Raw genomic sequence first — 16,436 nt, forward strand, 5'->3', positions numbered from 1 at the left:
GGACAGGCCCAGCAACTTCCCGCCTGGGCCTGGCGGGGCCGAGCCTGGCCTTTCCTGCATGGAGTGTCCTGGGCACTGCTTGCCGAGCTGCTAAGGTTCTTGAGGGCAGCCACGTGCAGATGAGTCAAAAGAGAAGATCCCCAGCCTTCTGCATGATGGCCATGGTGTCAGGTACGCCCACCAGGCCCCAGGAGTTGCTTGGAGCTCTGAAGGCCTGCCCTGCTTCCCACGACTGGCTATGTTTCTAGGGGGTGTGGCCAGGCATATGGACTAGACCTCAGGGGTCATTCAAGTGCCCAGATCTCCTGCTGCCTGGGGCTGACGAAACCCTGGGCTCTGGCCTCCACCATGACCAATAAGGGCTGCAGACAGCATGTACTATTTTATTGGGCCTCAAAAGCTTTAAATACAGAAATGGGGAGGGCTGGCAAAGGGGCAGACGTGGACACGCTGGCATTTGAGAATGGACGTATCAGAGAAATCACATAATCAACAGCTGGACAGAGAGCTGGGGAAAAGGGGAGTCTGGGATAGAAGTGGGGTGCCAGCTGGCCTTGGCTGCCAGGATCATGCCCTCCATAGGACAAAGTCTTTCATGTTTCTTCCTGATCTGAGGACAAGTTTTAGAAAACAAACCCCTAAAGAGAAACAAAACCAGCTGGGAGAGACAGCGGCTGGCAGTGCCTGTCCTCACAGAAGACAGTGGCCTGTCCCCTGAAAGCCTTGGGCTCCCCCACCCCCCGTCCCCAGCCCAGATGCCACCCTACAAGACATTCCCATACACTGAAGCAAAGCTGGACCCAATCTATGCCCCCCATTTGAGGTCTGGAGCTGAAAACCCCCTCCCGGCAGAGGAAGAGGTACTGGCGTGAGCGGTGATGGGGGCCAGACCCGATTCCCTCCTTAGCGGCTGTAGCCAAACTCATCTGCGTCATCGGCTCGGAAGTCTCCGTAGCGCCACAGGTTCAGCTGCGAGGAAACAGAAAATGGCTCTTCAGGGAGGTGGGACCTGCTGGGACCCAAACGGCCAAGCCCCTCTCTCAGCACCCTCGGGGGCTCCTGAGGCAAAAACTCACCCTGGCGCTCTTGGCCGACTCCTGGGCGTTCAGGTATTCTGTGATCTGGCGGGACAAGAGGACAAAGGGGTGGTCAGGGTGAGGCCCAGGTCACATCACTCCCCTGCTCATCGGGTCCCTCCACGTAAAATCCAAGTGCAGAGTCACAGTCTCCTAGCTGTTTCTCGACTCTCCATGCTGGCTGTTTCACCCGTCTGAAACACGCTTCCCCTTCCTGTCCACCTGGCTACCTATCCTGCCCCTTCACGTCTGTGGTCAAGTATCGCCTTCTTAAGGAGGCCTCCAATGACCCCATTTAAAATCACCACCACTCCCTCCGACGTACTCCTGAGACCCTTTCTTTACTTCTACTTTCCCTTTTTCCATTGCACTTATCGTCTAACATTTAATTTTGTTGACTTATTGTATTTATTTTCCTTTTTGTCTCCTCATGCTTGAATGTAAGCTCCATGGAATGTTGTCTCTTGTTCACTGAGATCTGTCGGTCCTCAGTAAACATTTACTGAAAGAATGAGTAAGTGAACGAACGAACACATTAGGTGTTTCTAGACACCAGCGACGTTATGGGTAGCTTCATAGGGCGGACACTGGGAGCTCCAATTTTATAGGGAAACTTAAGCTAACTCCTAGGAGTGACCTAGGAAACTGGGGGGAAGACTAGGGTCAGGCCCCTCCTGTCCAGATGAGGCACAGAAGTGACTCACACTGAGGTCTTGTTCCAAATGAGTTAATCAACTTGCAGAACCAGAGCCATGGATCCACAAACCACCAATCATTATGTGGGGAGAGAGGAAAGGCAAAAGACGGGGGAGAAGGGGAAGCAAGGCCACAGTGGAGAGAACACTGGTTTCAACCCTGCCGCTCGTGTCCCTCCGCTCCGGAGTGCGGGGGAGCTGGGCGCTGCAGAAGGGCACGAGCTTCCCACCGGCCTGGCCCGTCCCTCGAGGCTGGCGTGTCGTGGGGAGAGGCTGGGGGAAACTGGGATGGGAACGGGGCCGAGCGGGAGAGGCCTGGTCCTCGTGATCAACAAATGAGCAGTGCAAGGAGGTTTCCCAGGTGTCAGCCCCCGATCCTCGTGGCCCACCCTATCGAGCAGCCGGGCTGTCTGTGCTCTCCTCACGTCATGAATGGGAGACTCAGGCTTCCAAAGGCTGATCTCTAGGGCCAGATGTCTCAGGAGCGAGGGAGGTGGGGCTCAGGCCCAGCTCTAAGCCCTGCGCCTCTCCAAACAGGCTGGAGGGGTGTCGTGGCAGAGTGGCGCCGAGTGCTGGGAGCTGGTTATGGACTGGGAGAGGAGCAGGTGAGGACGGGAGACAGCACAACAGGCTGTGACCTTCTCCATGCCACCCCTGGCAGAGCTTCCTAGCCTGTCACCGGGGGTACGGGCAAAGGCAAACTTTCCGCTCCAGTTTGCAGCTGTGTTTTCAGCCAAACCAGCAGCCAATTAATTTGGGATGTAATTAGCTTTTAAAATTTTAAACCCCAACGAACCCAAATCCATTATCCTTCCCCAACAGGAGCAGCAAGACGGTGGGTGCCCCACTCCCCCTCTGGCTCCCGGTGCAGTCCCCTCCCAGTCCCCCCATGACAGCGGTGGGAGGCGCGAGGGACACCCCGCATCTGCAGCACGTACCACCTTCTGGAACTGTTTCTCCTTGCGCACCTCCACCATGACCAATCCCTCCTTCACCAAGCCCAGCCCCACGTCCCCCTTGGAGTCGGCAAACTGCAAGGTGACGTGGGGACAGCCGGCGCTCAGGTGCTCCACGTTGAGCAGGCACTGCGTGTTCTGGATGTCCCGCACCACGCTGTCCACGGCGTCTGTTCGAGCATCCTCCTGCGGCAGGGACACACCCCGGTCAGCGTGGGAGGCGAGCGCCAGCCACGAGCCGTGAGGGCCCAGGTCCTGTTCACGGACTTCAAGGAGGTCTGCCCAGCACGTGCCAGCATTACCTCACTCCCCGCTTAGACCCCAGCGAGGGAGGAAACAGGCTCTGGACGTGGAGGGCCCCCTTTCCCACAGCCCCTCCCGCCTACAACACGAAGAATAACCTCCCTGCCCAGGCAGACAGGGCCCGACATCTCCTGCTGCTGCCCACAGGGCCCCCAACACCCGGCTGCGGTTGCTGGACCAGTCTTCGCCCAACGTGCCCTGGCCCACCAGGCCCCCCGTTTCTCAAGAGCCAGCTCAGAGGCTCTGACGCCACCTTCCCTCAACCTCCTTGGCCACACCCCTCTCCCCCGTGACTAACAGACCATCACCATTGTTTCTACTCCTCCCATCAGCCAGTGGGACCTCAGTGGAGGATTTCCGGCAGAGGTGTGGCACGCTCAGAGCTGTTTGGGGGCAGTTACTTCTGGCGGCATCGTCTGAGCCTGGAAGGAGTGCTGGGAGACCACCACAGCCGAGAGCCCAAGACGCTAGAGACAGTGGCCACTAACCAGGGACGCGCCGGGGGCTCAGCCCCGTGAGAGGGGGCCAGGGTGAGGGAGGGGTGGGATCCGGGACGGGGCTGGGTTTCTTCGTGCAGATATGTGCTGGGACTGCAGCAGTGTCTGAGCGTCATGGCACAGTCCCCGCTGGGGAAGGAACGCGTGGAGACTCACGTCTTGGGGCACCTGGATGAAGGCGAAGGCATACTCCGTGGCTTGAGCTGGCAGCACGCGAGTGCTGAAGGCAGGTGGCAGGGTGCCCAAGCGGGAGGACGGCAGGATCTCTCTCTGCAGAGGACACACCAGGCCACAGCATCACACACTCGGAGCTCCCTTGCTCTCGGGGGACAACTCGCACGGCCAGGCCCCTAGGGATTCTAACTCAGTGCCCCCATCCCCCAGGGCTCATTTCCGAGTAGCCACATACACGGACCGCCCAGTCCGCGAAGCCTGGGAGGTGGGAAGCTGGGCCTGCTGGTGGCACACCCGGTGGCTCCTACTGCATACCCAACCTGGTAGCTCAACTCTCATCACTGTCTCCACTTTTCCCCAATACCTTTCCTCTGTGACATGGGCTCCCTGACCCCTTTCCCACAGGCTGGGGGGGGGGGGCCCTGGCTGGAAGAGCGCTCCAAGACGAGGGTCCAGGCAACACCCCACCTGCTAGTGGTTCTGGCTCAGGTGTGTGGGGCAACCCCAGTCTGGCAAGACCCCTTCCTCTGTGTATTGCTGGGTGGTAAGGTGGGAGCGTGGCCCAGCCCTGGGCTTTCTATTAACGGCCCTTCCACACTAGTCCTCAGGAGCGGCGCGGCTCTGGACGACAGCGTTCTCTCCTGCTTACTGCTGGGAGACTCCCAGGCCCAGCCCAAGGGACATTTCTCCCAGGGTTACCAGCCCCTTCCCAGCAAGCCTGGGTTTGCGATGTGCTGGGGATCAGCACACAAGGACCCAGCTGAGCATGTGGACCACGGGCGTCCAGGGACCCACTCTTCAGAGACGTTGGGCAGAAGAGGAACCGGGGCTGGGGCTGGGGTCTGGACAGAGGACCACTCAGTGCTCACAGGCCTCGGACCAGAGATGCCAGTTTTGCCCAGTCACTCAGGGGTCACGGGCCTGTTAGAGGAACAGCAGAGAGGCCCACACACTCACCATCCTGTCAGGGAGGGAGGGAGGGAGGGAGTCTAAGGCTCAGCGGGACCTTGGGGAGAGCAGATGGACTTGACCTAAGGGGCCTACTGTGTGGAAGGGTCCCTGGCGGCACTGGGGGCCCCTCGCGTACTCGTCCACCTCCGGGCCCCCACACTCACGTTGCCGTAGTCGATGTAGAAGACGTGTACTTTGGCAGGAGACTCGACTTTCTCCACTCGGGCGCGGTACCTGCAATGGCATCGCGGGCAGAACTCAAGGGACAGCCCTGAGGAGGCTGGTCTCCCTGGAGCGCCAGCGATGGCAGGGCAGGGGCCACAGCACTTCCCTGCCCAGGGCTCAGAGTGAACACCCATGGGTGCCACAAAGGGCAGTTCTCGGACTCCAGAGCTCGGGTGCTGTGGCCACCCTTTAATGGAATCAGAGCATAGCTGGGAGCAGAGGAGGGAGAGGGCAGCGTGTGGAGCAGATTCATGTGTCCTTGGGGCACAAAGCGACAAGACTAATGACTAGATTGATGCCTGCTGTTTAAACCCAGCGCACTACCAGCAGCTGTAATCAGCCGGCGGATCTGCCTGGGAGGCCACAGCGGGGAACGCATCCACATCACCTCGTCACCCTGGGAAGGCCATGGGCCCCACGCTTGGTAGATCAGACATAAGTGACCTTCCTGCAGCCTGTGAGCGCTGCCGCTCATGTCCCAGGCAGCTGGGGTGGAGGGTGGCGGCCGGTCTGGGCTCACTGAGCACCAGCCTCCACCCTCACCCCACCCCCTAGCCCCGCCCTGACGTCATTCTTCCTGCGTGGGGTGAGGGGGGTGCTGGAGAGCTCCAGCCAGCCAGGGCTCCCCCAAAGGAGTAGGCCAGGAGAGAGAAGGAGGGACCCTTCTTTATGCCAGAGGCCGACTGCAGAAAAACCACGGGTTAAAGCGCAGGCCGCAAACGGGCTGTGGGCCACAAAGAGGGCCGCTCCGGGGAGCAGCCCAGGTGAAGAACAAGCACCCGGTGGAAGCGGCCACTACGGCAAATGCCTGAGGTCTGGCTAGTGGCTCTGCAGGCCTGGGCCCTGGGGACAGAACTGCTGCTGCTCCCACTTCAGACTCTTTTTGCCCTGCTCGGGTCCAGGTGGCCTACCATTCTCCGTCTACAAATTTGGCAATGCAGAATTCGCCCCGGCGGGGGGCATAGGAGCCCTCGACGGGAGGGTGGCTGGAGATGTCATTGCGCATGTTCTCCATCAGCTTCTCCAACTGGGTGCCTGTGGGGAGGTACAGGGAGTGAGACCTGGGTGCCATGTGCCTTGGAGTATCATCTCTAGATGGGGCTGGGGAGTGGGCAGGGTGTGGAATGCTGTAGGGTGCCCGTGGCACTGGCTTGCCCCCGTCCCACAGGGAAGTCCTCTTTGGTCCCTGGTCGAGGAGGTTTCACAGTATCTTGCTGACGCTTCAGGCCTTAGAGGCAGCCAGTCTCCCAGTCTCGGCTCTCCAATCTACTGGCCATGGCCAGAGACGCCCTAGGGAACGTTCCTGGGCTCTGGTTTAGGAGGTAGAGGAAATGAGTGGACACTAAGCAAGACCAAGGCCAACCAGCCTTCTCCATTCCTACCAGGGCGGGCCCTGGCCTGGGCGACAGAGGCGGTGACGGACAGCAGCCACTCTCTGCAACGTCTCCTGGGGGCAAAAGTGGAGCTGAAGGATGGGCCCCATACGACCCTGGACAAGGAAAGGGCCTCAGAATCTGCGCCGGGCAAGGTGGGGAACAATTCTGGCAGCACGGCCCGGTCTCAGTCTATTCAAATGTGGACACTCTGACCTGACGCGCCCCGTGAGACACATGCTGAACTGAACCTCCAAGTGCTGCCAGGCTGGGTTCCCACCCTCCCACGCCAACTCACTGCCCTCCTCATTTGGGGGGAGGGAGACCCCTTCCCTGCCTTGTCTTTCCCGAACCACTGCCCCTGGGTCATCGGTCCCTGCTGCTGGTCTGTTTTTCACTGGGTGTGGCAACCCCCAAGGTCTTCTCAGTGCCCTCCCCTGGCTCCTTCCTGCCACAGCCCCTCACCCCTACTCTGCTGAGCATCAGCCCCCAGTGGCGTCTCCTTTGTGTCCCTCTGGGCCCGACTCAAGCTCTCAGCAGGCCCTTTGCTCCCCCTTCCCTCTCTGAGGCGAGGGCGGCTGGTAGTGGGGAAGGACTCGCCCCCCATCCTCAGGGCCCCCGGCCACTCTGTTACAGGGGCCTGACACATGACGGCCGTTGGTACGCTTGTCACAGGGGGCCTTATCCATTCCCTGTCTGGTTTATGTTTCTGCCACTACACTGGGAGCTCCTTCGTGGCACAGACCATAGCTCACTCGGTTCTGCTTACTCTCAAGAGACCCAGTAAAGCCCCGGCTGTGCAGGGTGCCTGATGACTGCAGTGCTGAAGAGGGGCCCGCAGGCGTTTACCCTGTCCACACTCTCGGGTCCCGATGCCGGTGTTCACAGGACGGTTTCAGGGACTTTTCAGAAGGCGCTGCCCTCCCCCCAGCCCGGCAATAAACCCTCCGTTCTCCTGCGCCTGCGTTCCTCGCCCAGACAGTAAAATTTCAGGGACTAAGAAGCTACCTCTACACAGACAAGGTCCTGCCATACTTGGTCTATTTTTATTATTATTATTATACTTTGCTCCAAGGCAACAGTTCTGCGAACAGGCAAAGCCCTCTGGGAAGTCCTTACACAGAGCCCGGTTGGTCATTTAGAGCCAATGGCAATGTGTTCATCATTTCACCAGATCCTTCCCGAAGGCAGGCTTTAATTAAGAGAAGGGAAACAGGGCCAGAGGACGTCCCTGCCTCCAAGAAGGGTAAAAGGTTTCAGGAGAGGGAGGCTGTGTACGCTGAGGTTCATTTCCACGGATCTGATGGAAGGCAGGGTTTTCTCTGGAGCCTACACCTAGCCAGATGGCGTGCCACACAGCACCTCACTCGCTCCTCCAATCTTCCAACAATACACGGTTTCCCCCAAGTTCTCCTTCTCTCCCTATTATCTGCCTTGGCTACCACTCAGTGCAGTCCTGGCTTCCGAGAGCAATCAGAGACAGGCAGGCAGGGTACAGAGCTGGCACGGGAAGCCTCTGAGATCACAGCCAGTAGGCGGGCAAAGGCCTTGAGCCCTCAAGCTCTGTCTCCTGGAGACTCCGGGGCCTGTTCTTACTCAAGGCAGGTCTACCCAGCAGGACCCAGAGGCCAGGTGGAGCCTGCCTGGGAGCCGGGGTACCCTGGGCAGGGTCTTCTTTGAGTTCCCTTTCCCCAAGCTCTCCAAGGGCCATTCTCGCTGGCTCCTGTGCTTAGGAATAGCTCTCCTTCCTACCTGGGCCACCACCCAGCCTGGAGGCCCCCTCCCGGCTTCAGTCCCAAGGCAATGGCTGGGCCCCCTCTCACCAGGACTACAGCTGGCCACAAGAGAACTGAATCCTTCGGGCTCATCATTTCCATCTCCGCCCCTGCCTGGCTTTGCTCCCCTCCCAAGTACAGCCAGCCCAGGGCTCGAGATGGTCAGTCTTTCCCGGTGAAATGACATTGCCACAAAAGCAGGTACCTGCCTGGGAAATATCATTAGAGGGGAGGCGGCTGAGGCGAGGCTGTTGACAATCTGGAGTGGGCCTGGAGGTGAGGCCGGGGAGGGTGGGCAGAGCCGCACCCTGCCACCTACGGGGCTGCGTCCAGTGTCACCGACACCTTCAGCCCCCTCCGCCCTGTAAGGATCTGGCTCTGTGGACTGAGAGCTGGCTCTGAGAGCTTTTTCCTCTGACCTCAACTAACACGTTTCCCTGCAGAGGGTGGCAATGAGAGGAGGGAGGTCAGGATGGCTGGAGTGAAGGGAGTAAAGGTGGGAAGCTGGGCTGGAGGGGCCCCAGCGCAGCTGCTGTGAGAGCCGGCTCTACTGCCCTCTCTCCTCCAGAAGCCTGAGGTCTCTGCCGAGGGGACCCTGGCCACGGTGCGCTGCGCTTGAGGGTAGGAGTAAGGAAGAGGGTGGAGAGGGAGGGTCCTTCAGAAAGACTTTCTGGGGATGACTTCCCCTAGAGCACCGCCAGTTACCGTGGCAACTGGCTACCACTCAGGGCTGTGGCAACCTCTGGAGAAGGAGAAACCCCAGCAGAGAGGAGCCCAGGCTCCCCCTCCTCCCCTCCCAAGGAAGCTGAGGGGGAGAGGCACTGAGCTGAGCCGGCTTGTGCTTCCTGACCACACAGAGACAATCTGTCTGTTGCTTCCCGATACACGTTGAGGGCTACAAATCCTCCTGCACAGCCCTGCCAGGGGTGTCTGGGACTAAAACAATTACCTGAGAGTCTCCGAGCACCACCCAGACAAAACTGGTTACCTCACCAGTCCTCAGAGGACCTATTCAGCCTCGCCCGCTCCCGGGCTCACTTGCAGCTGATAAAACGACCTCGGGCCCCGGGAGGTGGGCAGCAGCCGCAGGCTATTTTGGGGAGGCCCCCGGAAGCCCTGGGCTGTGTCCCTCCCTCCCACTCAACAGAAGGGCCTTGAGGCGGGCCAGATCATGGCAGCAGCCGTGAGGGGCCGCGCCTGTGCGCTCACCCGTCTCCACATCCTGCACGTAGAAGTGCAGGTCGTCGGTGATCTCGGTCACAAACACTGGCTTGTAGCTGGCCGAGCGCTCCTTCTCCTCCAGCACGGGCGCCACCTCCTCCACGGGCTGCTCCTCATAGCGGGCCCAGACCTGCGTGTGCCGTCAGCACAGGGGAGGAGGGCACGAGGAAGTGAAGTCAGAAAGGGTGCCAGGAAAGGGGCTCTGGGCAGGGGGAATCACTGCCCTGGGAAGTGAGTGTGGAGGTGATGTCACCACAGGACGAGCCCCTGGAACCCTCCTACCCCTGGGTGGGGATGGGGAGAGCACTTCCCATCCAGCGGCTCTGACAGGCATCAGAAGCAACTGGGGAGCTTATTGAAAACGTAGGTGCCTGGGTCTCACCCCAGCCTGCCAAATCAGGATGTGCTCTCAGGGTCCCAGGGAAAAGGAATCAAAAGCAAAGGCTCCCCAGCAATTCCCATTCCCACGCATACCAGCGTGTGAGAACCTGGGTCTCCATCTCCCTCCCTCACACCACCCTGTGGGGGTCACTCTGAACTCTCCAGGCCCTCCCACTGTCACAGGGCCACAGGCGCTCCCGAGACTCTCCAAGTGACAGCCCTGGGCCGCGGAGGCGAGGGCTGCCACTGGGCGAGCATGTCTCGGTTCTCACCTCCAGCAGGCTGCTCTGATCCCGGCTCAGAAGCTGGGCCACACCCCTCCGCCCTCCCCTCTCCCTCCCTCCCCTAGCCCTGCACTGTCAGGGCTGTAGCGGCTCAGAAGCTGATTCGGGGTGACAGCACGTCAAATCCAATCCTGCGGCCAGGAGATTATCCCAGTAGTGAGGCCTGTCATAGCAGGGGAGGGAGGTGGCTCTCCATCTGAGCGCTGGAAAGGGGGTGGGGGAGTACGGGGGACTGGACCACACACAGGGTCCCACAGACACACACACAGGAATGAGTGGGGTGGTGATAAAATATTAGCCCAAACCTTACATGCTTACTAGGTACCACACTAAACGTTATCCAGGTACTGGCTCATTTAATCCTCACAACAACCATTTGAAAAGGTATAAACGTTACCCCTGTTTTTACAAATGAAGAAACTGAGGCACACAGGCTTGCAAGATGTAGCAGAACCAGGATTTGAACACAGGCGGCCTGGCCCTAGAGCTCTTCAAGGGGAATTTTGGCAGTGACTGGGCCTCTGGACACAAAAGATAGTACTGAGCAATGGGGAAAGTTGTAGGTGGGGAGATGTGGACTCTGGTCTTTTCATTTTGCCCTTTACTTTGCTGTGTGACTTTTGTCAAGTCACATGCCTTCTCTGAGTCGCCTTTTCTTCCCTTGCAAGAGGTGGCAGAGTATGACCACATGATCACGCAGCTAACACACGGACTCCTGGGGGGCATCAGGAAGCAGCTGAAGGGCAGGAAGGCTGGAATTACTGAACCACTTTGGGCCACACCCGCAGAGGCCATGCTCCTGCCTTTAATGTGGCACGAGTGTGTGTCCTTCCATAGGAGAGGCAAGGGCCCCGAGAAATGGAACGAGCAACAGGGACTTTCTGAGCCCGGGCGAGGCTGCCAGAGGGTGGCGGAGAGGGATGGGAGAGACATCAGCTGGGCCCAAACTTCTGCCCCCTCCCCAGCAGTGGCCCTCCTGACCCGGCAGTCTGTCCTCTGCCCCCTTTTCCCACCACACCACCCTCCAATCTGTCTGCACTCAGTGCCCCTACCCGCTCCAGACCAAGTCAGCGGCCGTCCCCTCTCCCATCGTGCTCCCTCCTTTCCCAGCACACAGCGGGTTGGAGAGGCAGGGCCCCTGTACTGCCTCCTGCGTGGGCCCCCATCCTAACCCCACCCGGCTTCTTCTTCCGTGTGGATGAATTGGGAACAGACTGACAGGCTGAGAGCAGAAACTGCTAACGGCTCCTCAACTAAAGGTGCCTCAGGCGACAGCATCAGGTTTCCTCCTGGGAGAGAGGAGGCGGAGCATCTTCCCCGGCAGGTGCAGGGTGGGCAGCGGGCTAGAGGTCACAGATGATGCAAACAAAGCCTCGGGTTGGCCCTCAGGCCCCCCTCCTACAAGGAGGCAGCAACGGGCCAGTCCTGTCGGTGTCCCACAGCTCCGGGGCAGCAGGAGGGGAGCACAGGGGTGTATACTGCTGCCTCCTCCTCAGATGGAGGAGCTCCACTTGTAAGACAGGACGGGCTTGGCCCTTCAGTCGTGGAGCCGTGCGGGGTCCCTGCCCAAGCTGGTCAGTGTGGCTTCCTGGTGGGAAGCAGTCAGTCAACTGGATGGGCTTGGCCGCCCAGGTCCCCACCCTTAGAACCAGGGCCTGCTTTGCCCACACTGGCTTCTGTTGCCCCCTGCAGAACCTGGGCAGGGAGGGGACAGGCACATCGGCAAGACACCCTCTGTGACCCCTCCATGGCCCTGGCTACAGACACAAGTGGGCAGTGGGCAAGGGAAGCCCCTCCCTCCTCTGCTACACGCCGCTCCGTCGCGCCATTTCCTGTCCTGCTCAGATCGCTTTTGCATTCCGGGGCCAGGTCAGGAGTAGAGGCTGTCTCCCCTCCTGTCCTCACCCTGCCCCTGGCCCTCCCTCCTCCCCGGGGAGCCCTGGGTGCACCTCCTGGCAAACGATGGGCAGTGTGGACCGAGGCTCCACTGGCTGGAGCCTTTCCTTTCTAAATCCTATTTAATATCGCTGCTCAGGAGGCTCCGGAGGTGGGGCTGGCATGGGGCCAGTGGGGTGGAGGCCTTCAAGCCCGCGGCGGGGAAGCCAAGCTCAGTAAAGGCCAACCAAGGGCCAATAGAGCCCTGTCAAGGGCCCTGCTGGGGCACAAAGGGGGAGGGGCGATGGGGGAACAGTCCAGACGGCTGCCATCTGCGGCTCCCTCTTTGGTCCTCAGACCTGCCCAGGATCCCTAAAGGAGGCGGAGAGGGGAGCCCTGCATCAGCCTCCTACAGAGGAAGGCGAGGGCCTGACTAGCCTCTTCATGGGGAGAGGCGTCTGCAAGGCACAGGGAGGAATTAGGCCTGGCAGGGAGGCAGCTAAATTCTCAGAGCTGGGAATACAGCACTGCGGGGTTTCCCCAGACAGACCTGCTCAGAAATGTACGCGCACATAATCACACCCACCTAAGACTTCTGCTTGCTCCTCGTCTCACAAAATCTCTCCGTATTACTTTCCTCAGTCAGCTCATAGGTACCACGATGATCTTTTAACCCCAGATGCGCCTGTCTCTCGACAGCTAAGGCAGCTCTCATGGGGTCACCAGTGGGGCAAGGCTGGGGATCCTGGGGACACCTCAGATATATAGTTTACTGTCCCCCAGAGGACCACCAACTTCTCTGAGTGCAGCTAACTGTGAGGGCCGCTGCAAGGCTCTGCCCACACTATTCCTGGGTCCCGGCCCCACCAGGATAAGGCAAGTCATGTGAGGTCACCCCGGGATCCTCGAAGAGGCTGAGATGTGCAGGAGAGGGACCGAGGAGGCAGGCAGGCCCCCACCCTGAGGGTGGTGCGCCGCATTTTAATTGGACCGGAATAAAACCATGCAGCTGAGTAAGTAATTAATCCCTAGCAATTACTCCTCAGCACCATCACGTGGCACCCGCGAAATGATGACTTGGGTTCTTTCAGACAAATCCACTGCGTAGTAAACAGTGATGCCCAGTTCAGCACCTAAGCAAGGGACCACCCTCCATCTTTGGCCAGATTCCCTTCTCTGTCCTCTCCTTGGTCCCTCTGGGGTCTCTACTCTCAGAGGGGAGAAGATCACTCAGATCTGAAGAGACAGCTTCTCAGCTCAGGTGCTGAGTAGCCAAGGAGCAGGGCCGGGGGGCAAAGATGCTTTCAGTATCTGGGCCTTAGAGGCCGGTGCTTGCCGCACTGACACCCAGCTGCTAACTCGTTCAGCCTTTGCACGTGAGGCCCAGCACCACGTCTCCTCCATTTCCATGCGGCGGGCAGAGGACATGGAGGTGGCAGTCTTAAGTTCAGCTGTCACAAACAGGAACTCCAAGAGGAAGCTCCTCTGCTGGAGCCAAGGCTGTCTGCCTCCCCATCAGTCTACGCAGAGGGTTTAATGTGAGCAGAACTGGGACAAGGAAGGGTGGAATTCTCCTTGGGGGCCCCATGGTGGCCTGCTCACTCCTCCAAGGCATGGACAGTCCCTGTCACCTGTCTTGGCTTTTGGGGCCACCTCTCCCCGGGGTCCTTCAGCCTCCAGTAGGATCGGTCACCTGCCCTAATCTCTAGGGGATGGGAATAAGACATACACAGAGATCCAAGAAGGGGTCCCGGACCGGGCCCCTGGGGGAAGTGATGTGTCCTCTCTCAGAGGACAGGTGGGAAGAGCCGGAGTGGGGGTGAGGCCGAGGGGCCTTCTGGGCCCCAAAGCCCCGACTCCCTGTGGCAGGTGTCTGGGTCTCGGCTCTGAGAGGCGAGTTGTAAGCCAGATGGCTGCCCCATGGGGAAAGAAACGTTTATTCCTGGAACAAATTTACGGCTCAGCATGGCCGTCCCATGAAATCCTCCTCAAACTCAGAGAAGCCCTGACACATTGGTGGCCAGTTGATTTATCCCCATTATCGGTGCTGGGCTGTAAGTCAGTGGCGACAGGCTGGGGGCGGGGGGTGCCGAGCCCGGCTCCCATCACCCAAACCACCGGGTTCTCTAATCGTCCATTTGTTTCCAAAAGCTGCTTTGCGACCCGCCCCCCTTGTCTCCTCAATGCAGTGTCTGCAGAGACTGATGGGCTGTAAATCTGGGTCCTAACAGCTTTATGCATCTCCTGGGGCAGCTTCCAAAATGGGCTTCCCTGCAGGGCAACGTGAAGGAAACTCAGACGTGGGCTGCAGGCCAACGGCCTCTCTGAGAGCACCGGAGGGCAGGGTGCAGGAGGGAAGGCTTCTCGGTCTCCTGCGGCCCAGGGGCTCCAAGGTCACCTTCCAGGCAGCTTCCTGCTCCAGGGCCACCAGAGCTGGCCCAACAGGGAGTGCTCAGAGCGGGTCCGGGGCCATCTCAGCGTGCGGTTCCTGACATGGGGTCTGAGACCAACGCCAAGCGGGGTCACTCAGTTGAGGGGTGACAGAACCGCTTCTGTCTGTCGTATGGAGACAGCGGTGCTGGTGCATGGGGGTGGAGGGGAGGGTGAGAGAGGCAGCCGCCTCCTCCCCGGCCAGGCCCAATTCCACAGCCTACCTTCTCTTTCTTCTGCTTGGCGGCCTCCTCGGCAGACAGCAGGGACTTGTAGTAGGAGCTGCGCTCAGCGGTGAAGTGGACCTTGGAGAGCGCGTGCTCCACCAGCAGGACGGACAGGTTGGCGCTGTCAACGTGCAGCCAGCCGATGAAGTTGCCAGCCTTGTCCATGCCCTCCACCTCCACCTCCACCTGGGGAGCAGAGACAGGGAGCGTCAGCCTGCAGCAGGGGCCCAGGGTGGGCAGCGGAGGAGAGCGGCCCTGGGCCACTGCCACCACCATCACTCCATGGGACAGGAGTAGCTGCAAGGATGAGTCAAGCAGAGTAGGAGCTTGTGGGAGGCTCTTAGAACACTTCACTTGAGTGCTGTGAGCTGGTCTATACTTTTCAGCCTCTTGCAGCCCAGAACCATTGTTGACAGATACATCACTGACAAAGCAACTTCAAAACTCCCCTCTCTTCTCAAATCCCCTCCCCTTGCTCTTGGCAGAGAGCTACTAGGGTAAACTTCACTCTCCTTAGCTTAAGCAAGCTCTGTGTGTGTGTGTGTGCACGCGCGTGCGCACAAGCATGTAGATAAAGGTCGGGGTGAGACAGGCAGCGGCCATAGCTGTGGGGACATCCCACTCTTCTTCAGCACCCACTGAACCCCAGCTCTGCCCTGAAGACAGGCCCTGGGGGAGTAAGGCAATCCCCGAGGAAGGGGAACTTGAGTTCTTCCCAGAAGAGCTGAATGAAGTAATGCTTAATGAAGGTAATGAAAGAGGTGGGATGAAAGCCAGGTGAGGAGAGGAGGGAAGGGGACAGGTGAGCAAAGAGATGTGGGCAGGAAGTACACTACCACACGGGGGCGGGGCGGCTCGGGGGTGATTCCAGCAGGAAGTTATCCCTAAAAATGCGTAACTGGAAGGGTGTGCTCACCACCATCAGCCCAGACCTCGGGGCGGAGTGCTACGGCTGATCCCCAGACCCTGCAGGATCCCTGCAGAGCCCAAGGGCTCCCGGGCCTCCACCCCTGAGGACTTCCCCAAGACCCAGGACCCCAGACCCGGCATGGACTCTGCTCCCGCCTCACGAAGGCAATGGCCCACGAGGAATTCCTTCTTTGATCCTCTCCCAACCTCTTTCTTCTCCTGCTAAAGGGGCCTGTAAAAGCCTTTGCTGACAAACGTAAAAACTTGTATTAATTTAAACGGCTTCAAGCTCGATTAAGCAATAAAATGAATGTCTAAATACCTGGGAATTCTCTGAAGCCTGGGCTGGAACCAGTGGCAGAAGCCAAGGGCGGAGGGCTAGGTTCGAGGGGCGAGGGGGGAGGAGAGCAGCCCGCCCACCTAGCGGAGTCCTGACTCAGCAGGGAGAGACGCTGGACACGACTCCCTATAAGCAGACAGAGGCGGCTTGGGCGGCGGAGGGAAGGCAGTGGGGGTGGGACCCTGACTTCTTCCTACTCTTGAACACCCTTCTTCCTACTTGAGGCCCCCCCGTTACCCCTTCAGGTGGAACGCAAGTTCAACGACACCTGAAGCGGGGGTGTGGCACAGAAGGGAATACGCAGAGTTTATGAGAGCTAGAAGAAAAGAGATGTCATACCCATCCAGTCCAACTCGATTTTGTCGGCAGGGAAACTGATGCACAGACAAGGGAAGTGGAGCTCGCCAGGGTCAGGGCTGAGAGCAGAAGCCAGGCTGCCCTGCTGCCTTCTTTCCCTACTGCCCGCTTGACTTGGGAGCAGAAAAGACCCTCCCCTCCTCTTCCCCCGCAGCCTCTGTCTCAGGAGCAGTCCTTCCTTCCTCCAGGCACACCTCTGATGCCCCTTCTTCGCTTTCCACTAGGTTGAGGCCGGCTCCCTCCACCACCCTGCACTTCCCTGCTACAGCCGGGGCGGGCAGAAGTGTTGGGCTCTGCTGCGCTGGGTCTACCCCACGCGGGCCTCACACCGCTGAGGGCTGGAGCAGGGAGAACCAGCGTCCAGCACCTGGAGGTGGCAAAACGTGT

General features: G+C 59.5%; 1 protein-coding gene across 1 annotated transcript in view; it reads right to left on the bottom strand.

Annotated features, from left to right (window-relative positions):
* Positions 1 to 360: 360 nt before the first annotated feature.
* Positions 361 to 16,436, bottom strand: part of SND1 (staphylococcal nuclease and tudor domain containing 1) — a 419,451-nt gene continuing 403,375 nt past the window's right edge. Inside the window, exons 17-24 of the mRNA XM_030853699.3 lie at positions 14,441 to 14,629; positions 9,235 to 9,376; positions 5,789 to 5,912; positions 4,817 to 4,886; positions 3,684 to 3,797; positions 2,710 to 2,913; positions 1,077 to 1,121; positions 361 to 969 (exon numbers count right to left, since the gene is read on the bottom strand). Coding sequence (XP_030709559.1) covers positions 904 to 969; positions 1,077 to 1,121; positions 2,710 to 2,913; positions 3,684 to 3,797; positions 4,817 to 4,886; positions 5,789 to 5,912; positions 9,235 to 9,376; positions 14,441 to 14,629 — 954 coding nt within the window. The 3' untranslated portion in view covers positions 361 to 903. The remainder of the gene's footprint in view (positions 970 to 1,076; positions 1,122 to 2,709; positions 2,914 to 3,683; positions 3,798 to 4,816; positions 4,887 to 5,788; positions 5,913 to 9,234; positions 9,377 to 14,440; positions 14,630 to 16,436) is intronic.

The sequence above is a fragment of the Globicephala melas genome, chromosome 9, assembly GCF_963455315.2.
Source record: "Globicephala melas chromosome 9, mGloMel1.2, whole genome shotgun sequence".
NCBI classification, from domain to species: Eukaryota; Metazoa; Chordata; class Mammalia; order Artiodactyla; family Delphinidae; genus Globicephala; species Globicephala melas.